At 33.9% G+C, this 14,593-nt stretch overlaps 1 protein-coding gene across 4 annotated transcripts; it reads left to right on the top strand.

Annotated features, from left to right (window-relative positions):
* Positions 1-4,746: 4,746 nt before the first annotated feature.
* LOC132030554 (puromycin-sensitive aminopeptidase) lies at positions 4,747-14,165 on the top strand. Of its 4 annotated transcripts, none has more exons than XM_059420236.1 (33): positions 4,747-4,937; positions 5,488-5,592; positions 6,013-6,090; positions 6,226-6,270; positions 6,367-6,507; positions 6,597-6,672; positions 6,874-6,950; positions 7,068-7,181; positions 7,308-7,382; positions 7,452-7,559; positions 7,838-8,050; positions 8,144-8,205; positions 8,311-8,338; positions 8,432-8,518; positions 8,613-8,638; positions 8,742-8,805; positions 8,897-8,977; positions 9,085-9,132; positions 9,255-9,273; positions 9,407-9,423; positions 9,554-9,610; positions 9,711-9,820; positions 9,906-9,986; positions 10,271-10,454; positions 11,295-11,443; positions 11,533-11,671; positions 11,756-11,902; positions 12,019-12,100; positions 12,186-12,358; positions 13,031-13,141; positions 13,219-13,335; positions 13,750-13,821; positions 13,912-14,165. In XM_059420236.1, exons 2-33 carry the CDS (start codon positions 5,515-5,517, stop codon positions 13,990-13,992), a joined length of 2,940 nt encoding a protein of 979 aa, XP_059276219.1. In that variant the 5' UTR covers positions 4,747-4,937; positions 5,488-5,514; the 3' UTR covers positions 13,993-14,165. The 4 variants fall into 4 exon arrangements, with proteins under 4 accessions (XP_059276219.1, XP_059276218.1, XP_059276221.1 ...); XM_059420235.1 differs by having other exon boundaries at positions 5,485-5,592; XM_059420238.1 differs by lacking the exon at positions 5,488-5,592 and having other exon boundaries at positions 4,749-4,937.
* The last annotated feature ends 428 nt before the right edge of the window (positions 14,166-14,593 follow it).

Raw genomic sequence — 14,593 nt, 5'->3', positions numbered from 1 at the left:
TCCCACCAACTTTGCAAAAACATATTTTATTCTTATTTATATTCTATTACTTATGTGCGATGGTCGCAAAAAACACGTGCAACGCATGTACACTAATGACCTTAGAAATATTGATTGAGTCTTTTGCCCTTCATTAAAAGACTCAACAATAGAAAAAATAGTCATTAATAATTTTTCTAATATTTAAAACTTAAAAAATCATTAAAATTTAATTATTAAACTTTTCATATTTGAATTATGTACCTAAAATTTAGGATTACTTTAAATTATTATAGTATCGGGTCAACAAGAAAACTTTCGACACAATTGTGAAATGTGAATCGAAAAAACAAAATATAAGCCTTCTAGGATTCTGCAACTTTGATTTTCTTTTAATTTATGACCTTTGGTTAATTTTTTTTTTTTTAAAAAAACATAATTGCACCATACAACAAATATTACAAAAGTAATTCCGTTCACTATATAAGGAACGAAACGACCTTTTTGTTTCAAGAATTTTGAAAAGTTGTTTGGACACCAACGCGAATTATGAGTCATAGTTTTAATTTGGGGCCAAGCAAACTTTTGTTTAATCTGAAATATGATTTTCTATCATCTTTCATGGAAAATTTGGAGATTAATGTATTGAATATATCTTATACGTGGTTGGATAGAGGATTGCTTTCAGAGACATTTTTTAGTTCTTATTTTACGGCTTTCTTTTATCCCCGGTTATTAAAACTTTTAAGATTATATATGAATTATATATAATTAGAATATTTTCTATCGTTTGTTATCGGTGGTCGGAGCGACAAACAGATCACCTTAGGTTTGTGTAGGTTGTAATTCACATCAATACTTTGAGAACTTGTGTTGACTGTTGACAAGTTACAGTTCATTGTAGAAGTCACAGTTTGTGACTGGAACTCTATGACGTAGTAAGATAATTTGTCTATATTGATTCTTCTAATCATGTAAATGCATAGCTAAAAATCAACAATTGGCAATAAGTTCTCCTTTTCTGATAATTTCTCGTGTTCTATCATTTAGCTGAAATTTTATTATCGGAAAAATGGGACGAAATAGGCTTGAAACAATCCTATTTAGCGATGGATTAGCAATGAATTATAAAAAATATTCTTCGCTATGAGCAATTTAACGACGAAGTTAGCAGCCAAGTGTAATTTTTCTCAATAATATGTGTTGTCAAATGAGGTACGCGCTTTGGTTAGGCGCAAAGCACGTACACTAATCTAGTTCTAGGATAGTTACCATTCAGCTTCTTCTTCTTTTTAAAAATATTTTTCTCTCTCTCTCCCTCTCGACACCATTTTCATACCCAAAATCCAGCTTCTCTCCTAATATAAATTTTCAAACCAATATTACAAAGTATTTTTGATTACTAACTTGTGTATTAGTTGTATATAAATTTGATTTGTATCGTTTGAGATATATATGATCATTGTGTGATTTGAAAATCAGATAAATTATAAAGCCTAGCTTTTAAAAAATGTTGAAAAACTAATAAATGTATGAGATGTGCATAAGTGTGCTATATGTCATTTTTTAGATATATGCGGCCTAAGACAATGTGTGTTTAAATGCAAACAAATTCGATATCAATTAGTCTTAAAAAAGTTGAAAACTGATATGTGTCTGAAAAGTGAATGGAATTTGGTTTGTATCAATCAAAAAACTTATTATACATATATACTTTCTCATAATCTATACATATTTTGATCAGATTTTATACAATTTATATGTACTTTATCATAATCACACTATACATACAACTTTTATACATATTTCATATATAGAAATTAAAACGAATTTATACATTTATACATATTGCATAAAAAAATTAATATATATTTATTTTCTGGTGTATGAACTTTGTATGGAATCTGATTTGTATCAATTACAAGTTTATTGTACATGTTTTTCTTAAAATTTATACATACTTTAATTAGATTTTATACAATTTATATGTACGTTATAATAATCAAAATACACATACAATTTTTATGCATATTTCATATATAAAATTATAAGAATCTATACAGTTATACATATTGCATACGAAAATTATACATATATGTTTTTTGGTGTATGAACATCGTGTACATAAAAATTACCGATTATAATGGACTTTTTGAGTAAAAGTTAGAGAAAATTAGGTAACAATATCTCTTAATTTTGAATGGGGGGAGAGAAAAGTGGATGAAATAAGGAAGCAAAAGTTGAAGAAAATCAGGGAACTATATCTCTAAAATTTGAATGGAGAGAGAAAAGTTGATAAAATAAGTAAAAACGATTTCCTTACCTTATTTAATGTGTTTTATTTGCTTCTTTTTAATTTACCTAATTCGCATAGATTTTGTAACAAGTTTATTGATATATTTTTATGCTTTTTAAAAAATACGTAAGTATCGTAAATATCCCTCTTCTATACTACGTATATATATTTGCCTAAAAAATTCTTGTTGGATCATTTTATGTGCAAGAAAATGGACCTGAAGCCCAATGGTCCACAATCTGTAGTCATGCTAGCCCACTTTGTAGAGATTGGGCCGGGTGGATTTTCCAGTGGCTCATTCGCAGAAATGCCATATAGCGGGGGTGGTCCTTGATTTTTGCACCTCAAATTGGTGTTTTTTTTTTTTTTTTTTCCTTTCAGCACTTTAAGTAATAAAAAAGTGATCGAAAATATCCCTGACATTCTGGATTCGAATCCCACCAGAGTTAAAAAAAAAAAAAAAAAACAAACAAACAATTTCGCAAGGCAAGATTTTCATAGATACTATGATTATTAAAAGATTATGCGCTTAAGGCATAGTTTTGTAGCATGTGCCTTTTCAGGCATAGTTTGTAGTATAACCTTGCTACAAAACTATATCCGAGACACGCGTATGTTTACTATATATAATTAATGTCTTTGCCCTGAATTGGCATAGTATCTATCAAAACCTTGACTTGCATTTTTTTTTCCTCTCACAAGTTCAACTCGCTATCTCGTATTTGTATAAAGCTAAAATAAGGATACTTTCGCCCATAAATCTTCATTAAATGTGAAGTAGGTGACAAAAATTAAAAGCATCAACAATTTGAGGGACAAATATTAAAGACCAGTCCATATGAAGGACAATTCGCGCAATTTTTTGTTGTCCAGTTATCATATTCATTTTGTCAAAACACAACTTTTGAAGTAATTGCACGGGTGCCCTTCAAACGGACTGGTTTTTAATTGGACTTGTCTTTAATTTTTGCCTTTCAAATGGGCTGGTCTGTAATTATTGTCCTTCAAATCAATTTATATCTAGCGAGACATAAGTTTTCTAAAGGCGATGGCATAAGTTACGGATATCATTGATGCGTAGCGTCTAGGCATAAGTTTGATTTGAAGAGCAAATAGTTACAGTCCCGCCCATTTGAAGGGAAAAAATTAAAGACGAGCACAAAATAAGGAACAAAACTGCAAATGACCCACAACTTTTTGTTTCTTTATAATATAAAGTTTAAATGTGACAATTTTCTGAGTACAGAGGGGTTTATAATCTTGGATTTATTTCTAATACACCGTCGATTTACCGTACATATCACATAAAAATTGATCTCTTTCAAAGTATTTTTAATTTCTAGAATATGATTATATTTGGTGAAATTGTAATATCTTAAATTACAAGGGAACGTTACAATTCAGTTTAATAATTGCAACTTTAATTCGAACCAATACAGAGATCTGAAAAGCTTGGTAAAGACTTCAACTACAATATTCTTTTGGTATCATGTTGACATATTTTGTAACCGTTGCTCTCTTTAATATAAACTTACATTAAATTCTTTATTTTGATTCCTTTTTAGCACACAGAGGTCTTGAAATTAATTTCATCTCATGAAATTGACGGTCTAATTTAGTGTGCGAAGGGGATTTTCAATTGGTGAAAAGTACTTACACAAAAGTTGTGTTTATATTCTTTTTGTGACATCTGAGTATCTAAAGGCGTCGTATGATAGATGCTCGATAATATAAATGAATTCAAATATGTTACTTTTTTTTTTTTTTTTTTGTTTGGTTAAGGTTCCAACTTCCAATAATAATATACTCAAGGTCCATTACCTATAATGAGTTGTCAATCTTGCATTGAACAAAGCAGTATTTTAGCCCAATATTTACTTCTTTCCTTTAAAACATTTTTTTTGCGCGGATTCCTTTCATACAGTTTGGTTTTTAATTTTTGTCCCTCAAATTGCTGCTTTTTAATTTTTGTCTCTGCTTCTCATTTAATGAAATTTGTGGGTTAAAATACCCCTATTCGCTGGTCTACGAAATTAGAGATTCTGGGTTCGATCTAGCAGAGTAGACCAAAAAAAATTTCAAGCAAAGCCGGCATAAGTTCGGTAGAAACAAAGTTATCAGACACAAGTTATGTAGTAACTAATTCGCTCTGCATAAGTTTATAAAAACTTTGCCCGAAAAGGGTGAAATTGAGCCATCGATTAGGATAGGCCAAATTTCTTTTTTTATTTTTTTGATGCCAAGATTCGATCATTTTTTTATTACTTAAAATGCTAAAGAATAAAAATTAAAGACCAGCGATTTGAGGGACAGGAATTAAAGACCACCCAAGATAGGTATTTGTGCGAAATGTCCCCTTTAAGAACCTAGTTTTCAGCCCCACCAAAAAAAAAAAAAAAAAAAGATTTTTATATTAAACAAAAAACAACCGCAAAAAGATCCAATCCTATTATAATTATCTCACCAATGGGACCATTTTTCTTGAAAAACAAAAAAACCTGAATTTTACTGAAAAATACCTAGTACGCCACTATATATGTCACTTCATAGATCACAAATATCTTCATCTTTACAAAGATATCTTTAAACTGGGGTTGCGTTTTGTTGATTATACACAGGACTACTTTCTTGTTCTTGTTGATCAACCCTTTTGCAATCAGAGGTAAACCATTAATACTCAATTTTGAATAATATTTTTTTTTTGATTACTTTCTGACAATATTTCAAATTTTTAGATGTCCTTTTAATTGATTTTTTCTTGTCCATATTCTTTGGATTATCCATATATCTGTCAAACCCTTTTAAGAGCCATTGCTTGCTTCTCTTATTTCACTTGTGCTATTAGTAGTCTTTTCTTGATCTGAGTGGCTTTTTTTGGTTTGCTTTCAAAATTAATCACTTGGGTTTGCCTTGTAATTTGTAAAGATTGAATCTTTATTGGAATTTTTGTCCTGGGGTTGCCTTATATTTGGTAAAGATTGAATCTTTATAGGATTGTTAACTTGGGGTTGCCATATATTTTGTAAAGATTGAATTTTTATAGGATTTTTCTACATGGGGTTGTCTTATATTTTGTAAAGATTGATTCTTTTTTGGATTTTTTAACCTGGGGTTGGCTTGTATTTTGTGAAGAGTTATTTTAGAATCTTAGATTAGTGAACTATTTGGGTTTGGCTGTGAAGATTGAACCTAACTATTATTATCAACAGTAGATTACTTAGGCGTTGTGTGGTTTGCCGATGGCTCGGTTGATTCTGCCTTGCAAGGGTTCAAGTTTTTCGAAGACGTGTCTCTTGGGTTTGATCTCCAATGCTCCTGTGATTATCCAACTCCTTTTTTTCATTCTATAAGCAAACAATGCTAAGCAATAATGCAAAACTTGAAAGTGGTGTTAGTTATTTGAGAGTCAAGTAGTGGTATAGGTGTTTTGCACCAACTAGACAAGTGATGTTTTCCAGCTTTATCGATGTTGCTGTTACGGAATTGTACTTAGAGAGGCACAATTAATTCATCCCTATGTTTGGTACTGGGAAAGGCTTATCCTTTTAGGTTCTGGCATTTATTAGTAGTACTTTTAATTGGTTCTAGTCTTTCTCACACACTGTTATTTTATTTCTTTTAGATTTTGGACTTTCTTGGGTGTGTTAATGGTGCTTTTGAAGTATATATACTTAATGTAAGCTAGCTTTTAATAACTTGATTTCGACTAAGAATTGCTTTCCGTTCTTTCTCTGTAGTTTCAGGCAAGTTGCCGTGTTACTTCAGTTGGGCGTTCGAGGGACATCTGCAGATATAAACAATACCTCACTTCGGAGGTTTGTGAATATTTCTTGACTCGTTTTTGCTAGACACATTACTTATCTGCTTTTGGTTTTTAATGCATTGTCTTACTTTGTCTAGTCCTTCTTTTACTCTTTTCTTATATTCAGCCGTTTTGCTCTTTGTACTAGGTTACACATTGGAGGGGGTGTCAAATCGCACGCTTTTCATTAGTTGTAAGCAATTACGTCCAGATAATAACATACTTGCATATTTTACCAATAATGCTTTTCTATGCTAACGTTTATTTTGTATGTTTGGATGTTTCCCAGCAACCTAGAAGAATAGATCGGAGATTAATCTGTTCAGTTGCAACTGAACCTCTGCCGAAAGAAGTAGAAGAATCGAAGATGGAAGCACCAAAGGAAATCTTTTTGAAGGATTACAAACAACCTGATTACTATTTTGACACGGTATGTCCCTTGATTCTTGACCTTCATTTTAGGTGAAAGTTTGGATTTTCTCCAAGTTAAATGAGTCTAAATCAAATTTCACTATTTAGCTGGATCTGAAATTCACACTGGGTGAGGAAAGCACTATTGTTGCTTCCAAAATTGCTGTCAACCCCAGAGTTGAAGGTAAATCTTGTTCCCCCTTCTGATTTGCTTATTTTTCATCCATAATATGTTTCTTAAAGAAAATTTTCTGAAAATTTCATACTTCCTTTAACGTTTCGTTGGGTTGACATACTTGAATTAAACGATACATAGTTTTTTGCTATTGAAGCTCTTTTTTTTTTTTTCCAGAACTCACAGTGGTTGCTAATTTATCTTGAACAGGTCAGTCTTTCCCACTTGTCCTAGATGGGCGAGATCTGAAGTTGCAATCAGTAAAGATCAATGGCAATCCACTGAAGGTACTTATCTCAAAGTCGTGCTCCTAGAATTATCAAAGATATCCATTACATTTTACATAAGACACATGTCACATGATGTTACTTTTACTCATATACGATACGATTAATGTGTTTTAGGAGGAAGATTTCCACGTGGACTCGCGCTACCTGACTCTGAAATCCCCTCCAAGTAGCAAATTCACCTTGGAGATTGTGACAGAAATATATCCTCAGAAGAACACATCCTTAGAGGTAAAATAGTAGGGCAAGATTTTGTTTTATTTGCAATTTTTCCTTGCATTTCAAATTTTAGTGAGACTGAAAAGGTTTTTTTGGTTTCTATGCTTAAATTATTTACGTTATCTGTATTTACTTCAGGGGCTTTACAAGTCATCAGGGAATTTCTGTACCCAATGTGAGGCTGAGGGTTTCCGTAAAATTACATTCTATCAGGTCTGCATTTATTTTTTGGCCTTTATGATGTTATTGTCTTTCCTTGAAAGGCTATTATTTTTCCACTAGGATCGTCCTGACATTATGGCGAGATACACTTGTCGCATAGAGGCAGACAAATCTTTGTACCCTGTATTGTTGTCAAATGGAAACCTTATAGAGCAAGGAGATCTTGAGGTACATTTGGTTCTTCCTTTACAAATAGTTGTTTTATACTAACCCTTATGCAACTCATCAAATTATTGTTCTCATTTTTTGGGCTTTCTAACTTTTGGCCTGCCGGCCGAAATTAATTATGGGCGGTAGCCAAAATATACAAAAACTAGACACTGATACTGTATATTATATGTATACAATATGTATATTTTTACTTAATATACAAGACCTATACATTTTCTGGCATTTGTTTTCTTGAGCGGTCCAAAAATGTAATTATCCCTTTTTGTTTTTTGCAGGGCGGAAAACATTTTACTGTTTGGGAGGATCCTTTCAAGAAGCCCAGTTATCTTTTTGCGTTGGTTGCCGGTCAGTTGGAGAGCAGAGATGACACATTTACAACTTGTTCCGGCCGTAAGGTCTCCCTTAGAATCTGGACCCCACCACAAGATTTGCCCAAGACAGAACATGCCATGTATTCTCTCAAGGCAGCTATGAAGTGGGACGAAGAGGTGAAATTTTGATTTCTTTGATTAACATCAAGTTAAATATCTTCGTTGTCTTATTTATGATCTCATCAACTTTCTTTTAAAATTTTCAAACAGGTTTTCGGGCGGGAGTATGACCTGGATCTTTTTAATATTGTTGCTGTTCCTGATTTTAACATGTTAGTTCTCTTTTTTCTTCACTTTGTCAATTTTTATTCTCTGATATTAATCTTTTCTTCTAATTTTTCTATGGATCATAACCTGTTTTTCCATTTGATTGCCAGGGGAGCGATGGAAAACAAGAGTTTGAATGTATGATATTCCAAATGTTATTGCATTTTGTTGTCCTATTTATGACTTTTTTTTTTAACTATCACCTAATTATTTGACTTTTGCTTTCAACAGATATTCAATTCCAAGCTTGTCCTGGCGTCCCCAGAAACTGCAACAGATGCTGATTATGCGGCAATATTGGGTGTGATTGGACATGAGGTTTGTGATATTTTCTCATTAAGCTATTGAAATTCATGAACTTTGTCTTGTATACTGACTCTTGAGTGAATCACCATTTCTTGTCATGTTGCAGTACTTCCACAATTGGACAGGCAACAGGTTTGTCCATTACCCAATCTCCCCTTTTCACAGAAAATAAAAAGCTGGTTAATATTCTCGTGTCTATGTTAAAGACTTATATTAACTATTGAGCTCAATGCAGAGTTACATGTCGTGACTGGTTCCAGCTCAGTTTAAAGGAAGGACTTACTGTTTTCCGTGATCAGGTTGGTGGATGTATTCCTGTATATGATGGATATATACAGAGACATTTTTTTGGTAGCGTTAGCTTATAAGGTTCTTGAATGATTCATTCAGGAGTTTTCGTCTGATTTGGGGAGCCGTCCTGTGAAAAGGATTGCTGATGTTTCAAAGCTTCGAATGTATCAGTTCCCGCAGGTTCAAAGAGTCCTTTCAAGTTCTTGTCATTATAATATTCCTGCTTCTTAGAGCAGCTGAATTGTGGATGACTAGTTAAATGTGCTAACTATTATCGTGATTTTTAGGATGCTGGTCCAATGGCTCATCCTGTCCGGCCTCATTCTTATATAAAGGTACTGATAATCTCTTTGAATACGGATGATCCTTGTTTAGCAAGTGCTGGATCCCACCTTCTTTATGCCACCTGCTTGGAAAGTTTTCTCATTCTTCTTTTTCCATCTTTTTATGTTGACAGATGGATAACTTCTACACAGGCAAGTTTTAGTTAACTGGCTTACATTGAAGAGGAGGTTTAATTTCTTTTGAGCCAATTTTGATGATAATTGTTGTTACTGATTTTTGGTTTTGTGACGGCTGGTCTGGCTTTGAATATTCATGAACTTGCAGTTACGGTATATGAGAAGGTAATTTTCTTCCTCTGTTGCCCTCCTCATGTGTCATTTCGTCCCCCCACCTTATCTGTGCTTATGCATGTGTAAGGGAATGTTTTGATTCACGTTCACCATTGGCTTAATTCACTATTTTCATTATCAGGGAGCTGAAGTGGTCAGGATGTACAAAACCCTGTTGGGGAGCCAAGGATTCAGAAAAGTAAGAAAAAGATAATATCTTGCCTGTTATTGTATACCGACAATTGATTTCTGCAATTGAGAGTCTCGAGAATCTGATATATACCTCCTTTCTCCTTCAGGGCACAGATTTATATTTCCAGAGGCATGATGGTCAAGCAGTAACTTGTGAAGACTTTTTTGCTGCCATGAGAGATGCCAACAATGCAGATTTTGCTAATTTCTTGTTATGGTAACCGACTCTTCCTTCCTGCGATTCGAACTAGAATTCGTGATTCGTCTCAAAGTTAAGCTTTTAAATGGAAACATAAATGCAGGTACTCGCAAGCTGGAACACCTGTAGTGAAGGTTACAACTAATTATAATGCTGAAGGCCGCACTTTCTCCCTCAAGTTTAGGTAAAAACATAAAATGGATTTTCGTTTGGGATAATTACACTTTTGGACCGCTCAAAAGAATAATTGCCAACAAATGTTTAGTATTTGTACATCAAGTATAAAAATACGTATAATATTCATATTGTATACACAAAATATACATAATCAGTTTATTAGTTCTGTATTTGGCTAGCGCCTATAATTAATTGCGGGCCGACGGGCCACAAATGAAAAAAACTCTTTATCGTTTAGATCTGCAAACCTTTAGGGTTTAGGCTGACATATTTCATCTGATGTTTTTTCAGTCAAGAGGTGCCTCCAACTCCCGGCCAGCCTACAAAAGAACCTATGTTTATTCCTGTTGCAGTGGGTCTGCTAGATTCAAGTGGAAAGGACATGCCTCTATCTTCCGTTTATCATGACGGGAAATTGGAGAGTTTTCCGAGCAGTGGTCAAAATGTATACACTACAGTTCTTCGTGTAATGAAGGTTAGCCTAGAACTTTGATGGACTTGTTCTGTCCATTCCACTTAATTAAACTCTATATATGGCATGTGGTTTTCTATATTCTTTTCCTGGGAAAGTAAGAAATAAAGGAAAGGTTACTTCATGTCACTCATTAACGTAATTGCTGATGTTACCAATAAAACAACTAGCTTATGGATAAAGATGCCAATTGCCTTGACCAGCTTCTTACAGATTACAATATTCTAATTTTGGATATATTTAATTTTTGGGGTAATAGTACTTTTGGTCCCCAAGTTATTGATAATTTTATTTTTGGTTCTTGTGATATGTTACAAAATTTATTACCTTCAATTAACTTAAATCTGTGTTTTTGGTCCCTTCAGGTAGAAAATATGTTATATTTGACTATTTATGGAAATATATTACTATCAGATATAGAGTACCACTACAAACTTAACATAGCACATGAATAATCAAGTGGTAGAACAATTAATAATTATGATAAATTTGTGAATATACACAAGCAAAAGGATCAAAAGTGCACAATTTTACTAATTGAAGGTTCAACGTGCTTAGTCAGATATCGTAGGGACTAAAATCAGAATTTACCAATAAAGGGACCAAAAGTGCTATTAACAATTTTTTTACCAAGTAGAAAGCAGAATCTAACTTTTTCTGTTGTTTCCATTGTTCTTTGAAGAACTGCAGACAGCAGTCTTGGCTTATATCCTGCTAATTGTAGATTAGTCTCATTGCATAGCAAAATGAGTTTGATCAAAAGTAGATAATGCTTATGTAACATTTTGATCCTCCTATAACCTAATAAGGATGTAATAAAAGATTTTTTCTTGTAATATGCAGGAGGAGGAGGAATTTGTGTTCAATGACATATCTGAGAGGCCAACACCATCTATATTACGAGGCTTCAGTGCTCCCATCCGTCTTGAGTCTGATCTCACTGATAATGATCTACTTTTCCTTCTTGCTCATGATTCTGATGAGTTTAACCGGTTCGTATTTTCTAGATCTCTCGTTCAATTTCTTTTCAGATCATCTCAAATTTGAAATTAATCAAACACTAATATTATCTGTCCTTTAGTTGGGAGGCGGGACAAGTGTTGGCAAGGAAGCTGATGCTCAGCCTGGTAGCTGATTTCCAACAGAATAAGGCTTTGGTTCTTAACCCTCAGTTTTTGCAAGGGATTAAAAGCATACTCACCGACTCAAGCTTGGATAAGGTGCTTACCTTCCCCTTTTCTTGTGGATATTTGTGTTGCATGTCTAAGAAAAAGGTTTCGCTAATTGGTGTTGTTTTCTTTCAGGAATTCATTGCAAAGGCAATAACTTTGCCAGGTGTAGGAGAAATCATGGACATGATGACAGTCGCCGACCCCGATGCCGTTCATGCAGTCCGGACTTTTATCAGGAAGCAACTGGCTTCTGAATTGAAAGAAGAGCTCCTTATCACTGTAATTACCTCTCAAACTCTAAAACTGTTATTGTTACTTAAATACTGAATTCTCAATTTACTTTAAACCGTTCTTAATGAAAAATATAAAGACATAACTTGAGACATACTTTGCAGGCTAAAAACAACAGGAGCTCTGGTGCATATGAGTTTGATCACAACAATATGGCACGGCGTGCTCTTAAAAATATTGCTCTTGGTCCGTTTTTCTTCTTATCTCTCTGGATAGAGTGTATTTCAGAATTTGACAACTTACAATTCCACTGACCTTTTTGTGTCTGCAGGTTATCTTGGATCACTTGAAGACCCAGAAATCCCAGAACTTCTATTGAATGAATACAAAAATGCCACGAACATGACAGATCAGTTTGCAGCTTTAGTGGCTATTGATCAGCAACGTGCAATTCGTGAAGAAATTTTGGCTGATTTCTATAACAAGTGGCAGCATGATTACTTGGTACATCTCTATGCCTTACTAGTACCTTGCACCATTGCTTGATGTCATCTTTCAATCCCATCGACGGAGACTTAGGGCCCGTTTGGACATTAAGAGCCTGTTTGGATAGGCTTAAAAAAAGCAGCTTATAAGCTAGAAACAGCTTATAAGCCAAAAAAAAAATAAGTTGGGGTAGGCCAACTTATTTTTTTTTGGCTTATAAGCTGTTTTCAGCTTATAAACTGCTTTAGATAAGCTAAGCCAAACTGGCCCAATTAATTTTTTGGGCTTATTTTAAGCACAAAATGGCTTTAAGCTGGCCAGCCAAACACTCAAAAAAGCTGAAAACAACTTATAAGCCAATCCAAACGGGCTCTAAAAAAAATTCCCCTTTTTTCAAGGTTTTCTTTCAAAACCTGTTTGGTTAGACATTTTTCACTCCAAACTTAAAGAAAAGTAACTTCAACATTTTTTCAAGTGAAATACATGTCTAACACGACTTCAACATCCAAATACCCTTATCACTCAATTTATGTCCAAATGCCTACTTAGCATCAGGGGGAACATTAACCGTAATTCTTGTCCATCGACCCGTTCTTGCTTTCTAATTGTTGATTGACCTGCGTGACTTCAAATTATTCATAACTAAGACAAGCATAAAAATTATCTTTATCTCACTCTATTTTTCCTTAGGTTGTGAACAAGTGGCTTGCGCTTCAAGCTATGTCAGACATGCCTGGTAATGTTGAGAATGTCAAGAAGCTTCTAAGTCATACATCCTTTGACCTGCGTAATCCGAATAAGGTATGTGCTTTCTAGTTTGATGCCTTTCAAGTTTACGTCAATTATAAGACGTGATATTTTATTTTGGACAAATGCAGGTTTATTCGTTGATTGGAGGATTTTGTGGGTCGCCTGTCAACTTCCACTGCAAGGATGGCTCCGGCTACAAGTTCTTAGGGGAACTGGTGGTGCAACTTGACAAGATAAATCCACAGGTCTCTTGAAAATACTTATTCAATTGTTTTTAGTCTTCAATGGAACAACAGTAAACACATGAACATTCGCCAATGAATTGCGAGCAGTGTTGGAGGCAGGATTTTCTCCAAAGGGGTTCATTATCTACTATATATACATAAAAAGGTGACCTTGCATATATGGTGTGCTTTTCTGGCGGGTGTGGATGAACCCCCTTTGGCCCCTTTAGCTCCACCACTTATCGGGAAATGTTATGGTTCTTACGTATAATTTCTAGTTTATTCAGAAGTATAATTCACGAGACATGCACCTCTCTTTCTTAACTATCATGGAAAATGATACAGCTTGTTGGTCCAGTATATTCTTGCAATAAACAACTCAAAAATTGCTTGAACAACTATTGACATTTTCGATTTTCTATTTGCTCATGGCAGGTGGCTTCACGAATGGTGTCAGCGTTCTCTAGGTGGAAGCGTTATGATGAAACACGACAAAGTCTCGCTAAGGTTAGTAGCTGCTTGCTCAAACATTATGCATCCATGTCTTTAAGTATCTGTGAACTTCCATTTGAGTAACAAATATGCTATGTTTTACAGGAACAACTGGAGATGATCTTGTCTACTGAGGGACTCTCGGAGAACGTGTTCGAAATTGCATCCAAGAGCTTGGCAGCTTGATTTTCCTTTTATTCTTTTTTTTTTCTTTTTTCTTTTTCGGGTTAACTGTACTGTTACTAGTATTTATTTTGAACATGCTATAATGATTTAATAGTTTCAGTAAAATTTATAAACAGATAATAGTAGAATTTATAATTCAGTGCTTATTGAATAACAAGCGGTTTATACCTGCACTTTTAATGTCTCTTCTTATTCACTGCTCCCAAGTCCATGTCACATTGCCATTTTTGGTCCTAAATGCGTTCGAAGGGAAATCGAACAACCGAACCAAACTGAAAATTGAATCAAACTGAGAAAAGACTTGACATTTTTTTGTTTTGTTTTGGTTTTGCCAACAAAATTTGGCTTATAGTTGTTCGAGTATGTGCATTTGGTAGTGTATTGTCACATTTTATTTTTATTTTTTCAAAGAAACGGCAAAACCAAAAAAAAAAAGAAAATGGACCAAAGTTTCACACAAGTTTATGCTGATATTGTTCTAGGATGGATGACTGTGATGGCACTTATTTGAAAAAGCAAGTCGATATACGAGCTAGCTATTCTAAGATAGTTTCGATGATTATTCAACTTTTACTTTGTCGTGTTAAAATTATTAAATTAT

The sequence above is a fragment of the Lycium ferocissimum genome, chromosome 9, assembly GCF_029784015.1.
Source record: "Lycium ferocissimum isolate CSIRO_LF1 chromosome 9, AGI_CSIRO_Lferr_CH_V1, whole genome shotgun sequence".
In the NCBI taxonomy this organism is placed as follows: Eukaryota; Viridiplantae; Streptophyta; class Magnoliopsida; order Solanales; family Solanaceae; genus Lycium; species Lycium ferocissimum.
Note: the sequence above shows the minus strand (reverse complement) of the source record. Positions and strands in the feature narration are given on the sequence as shown.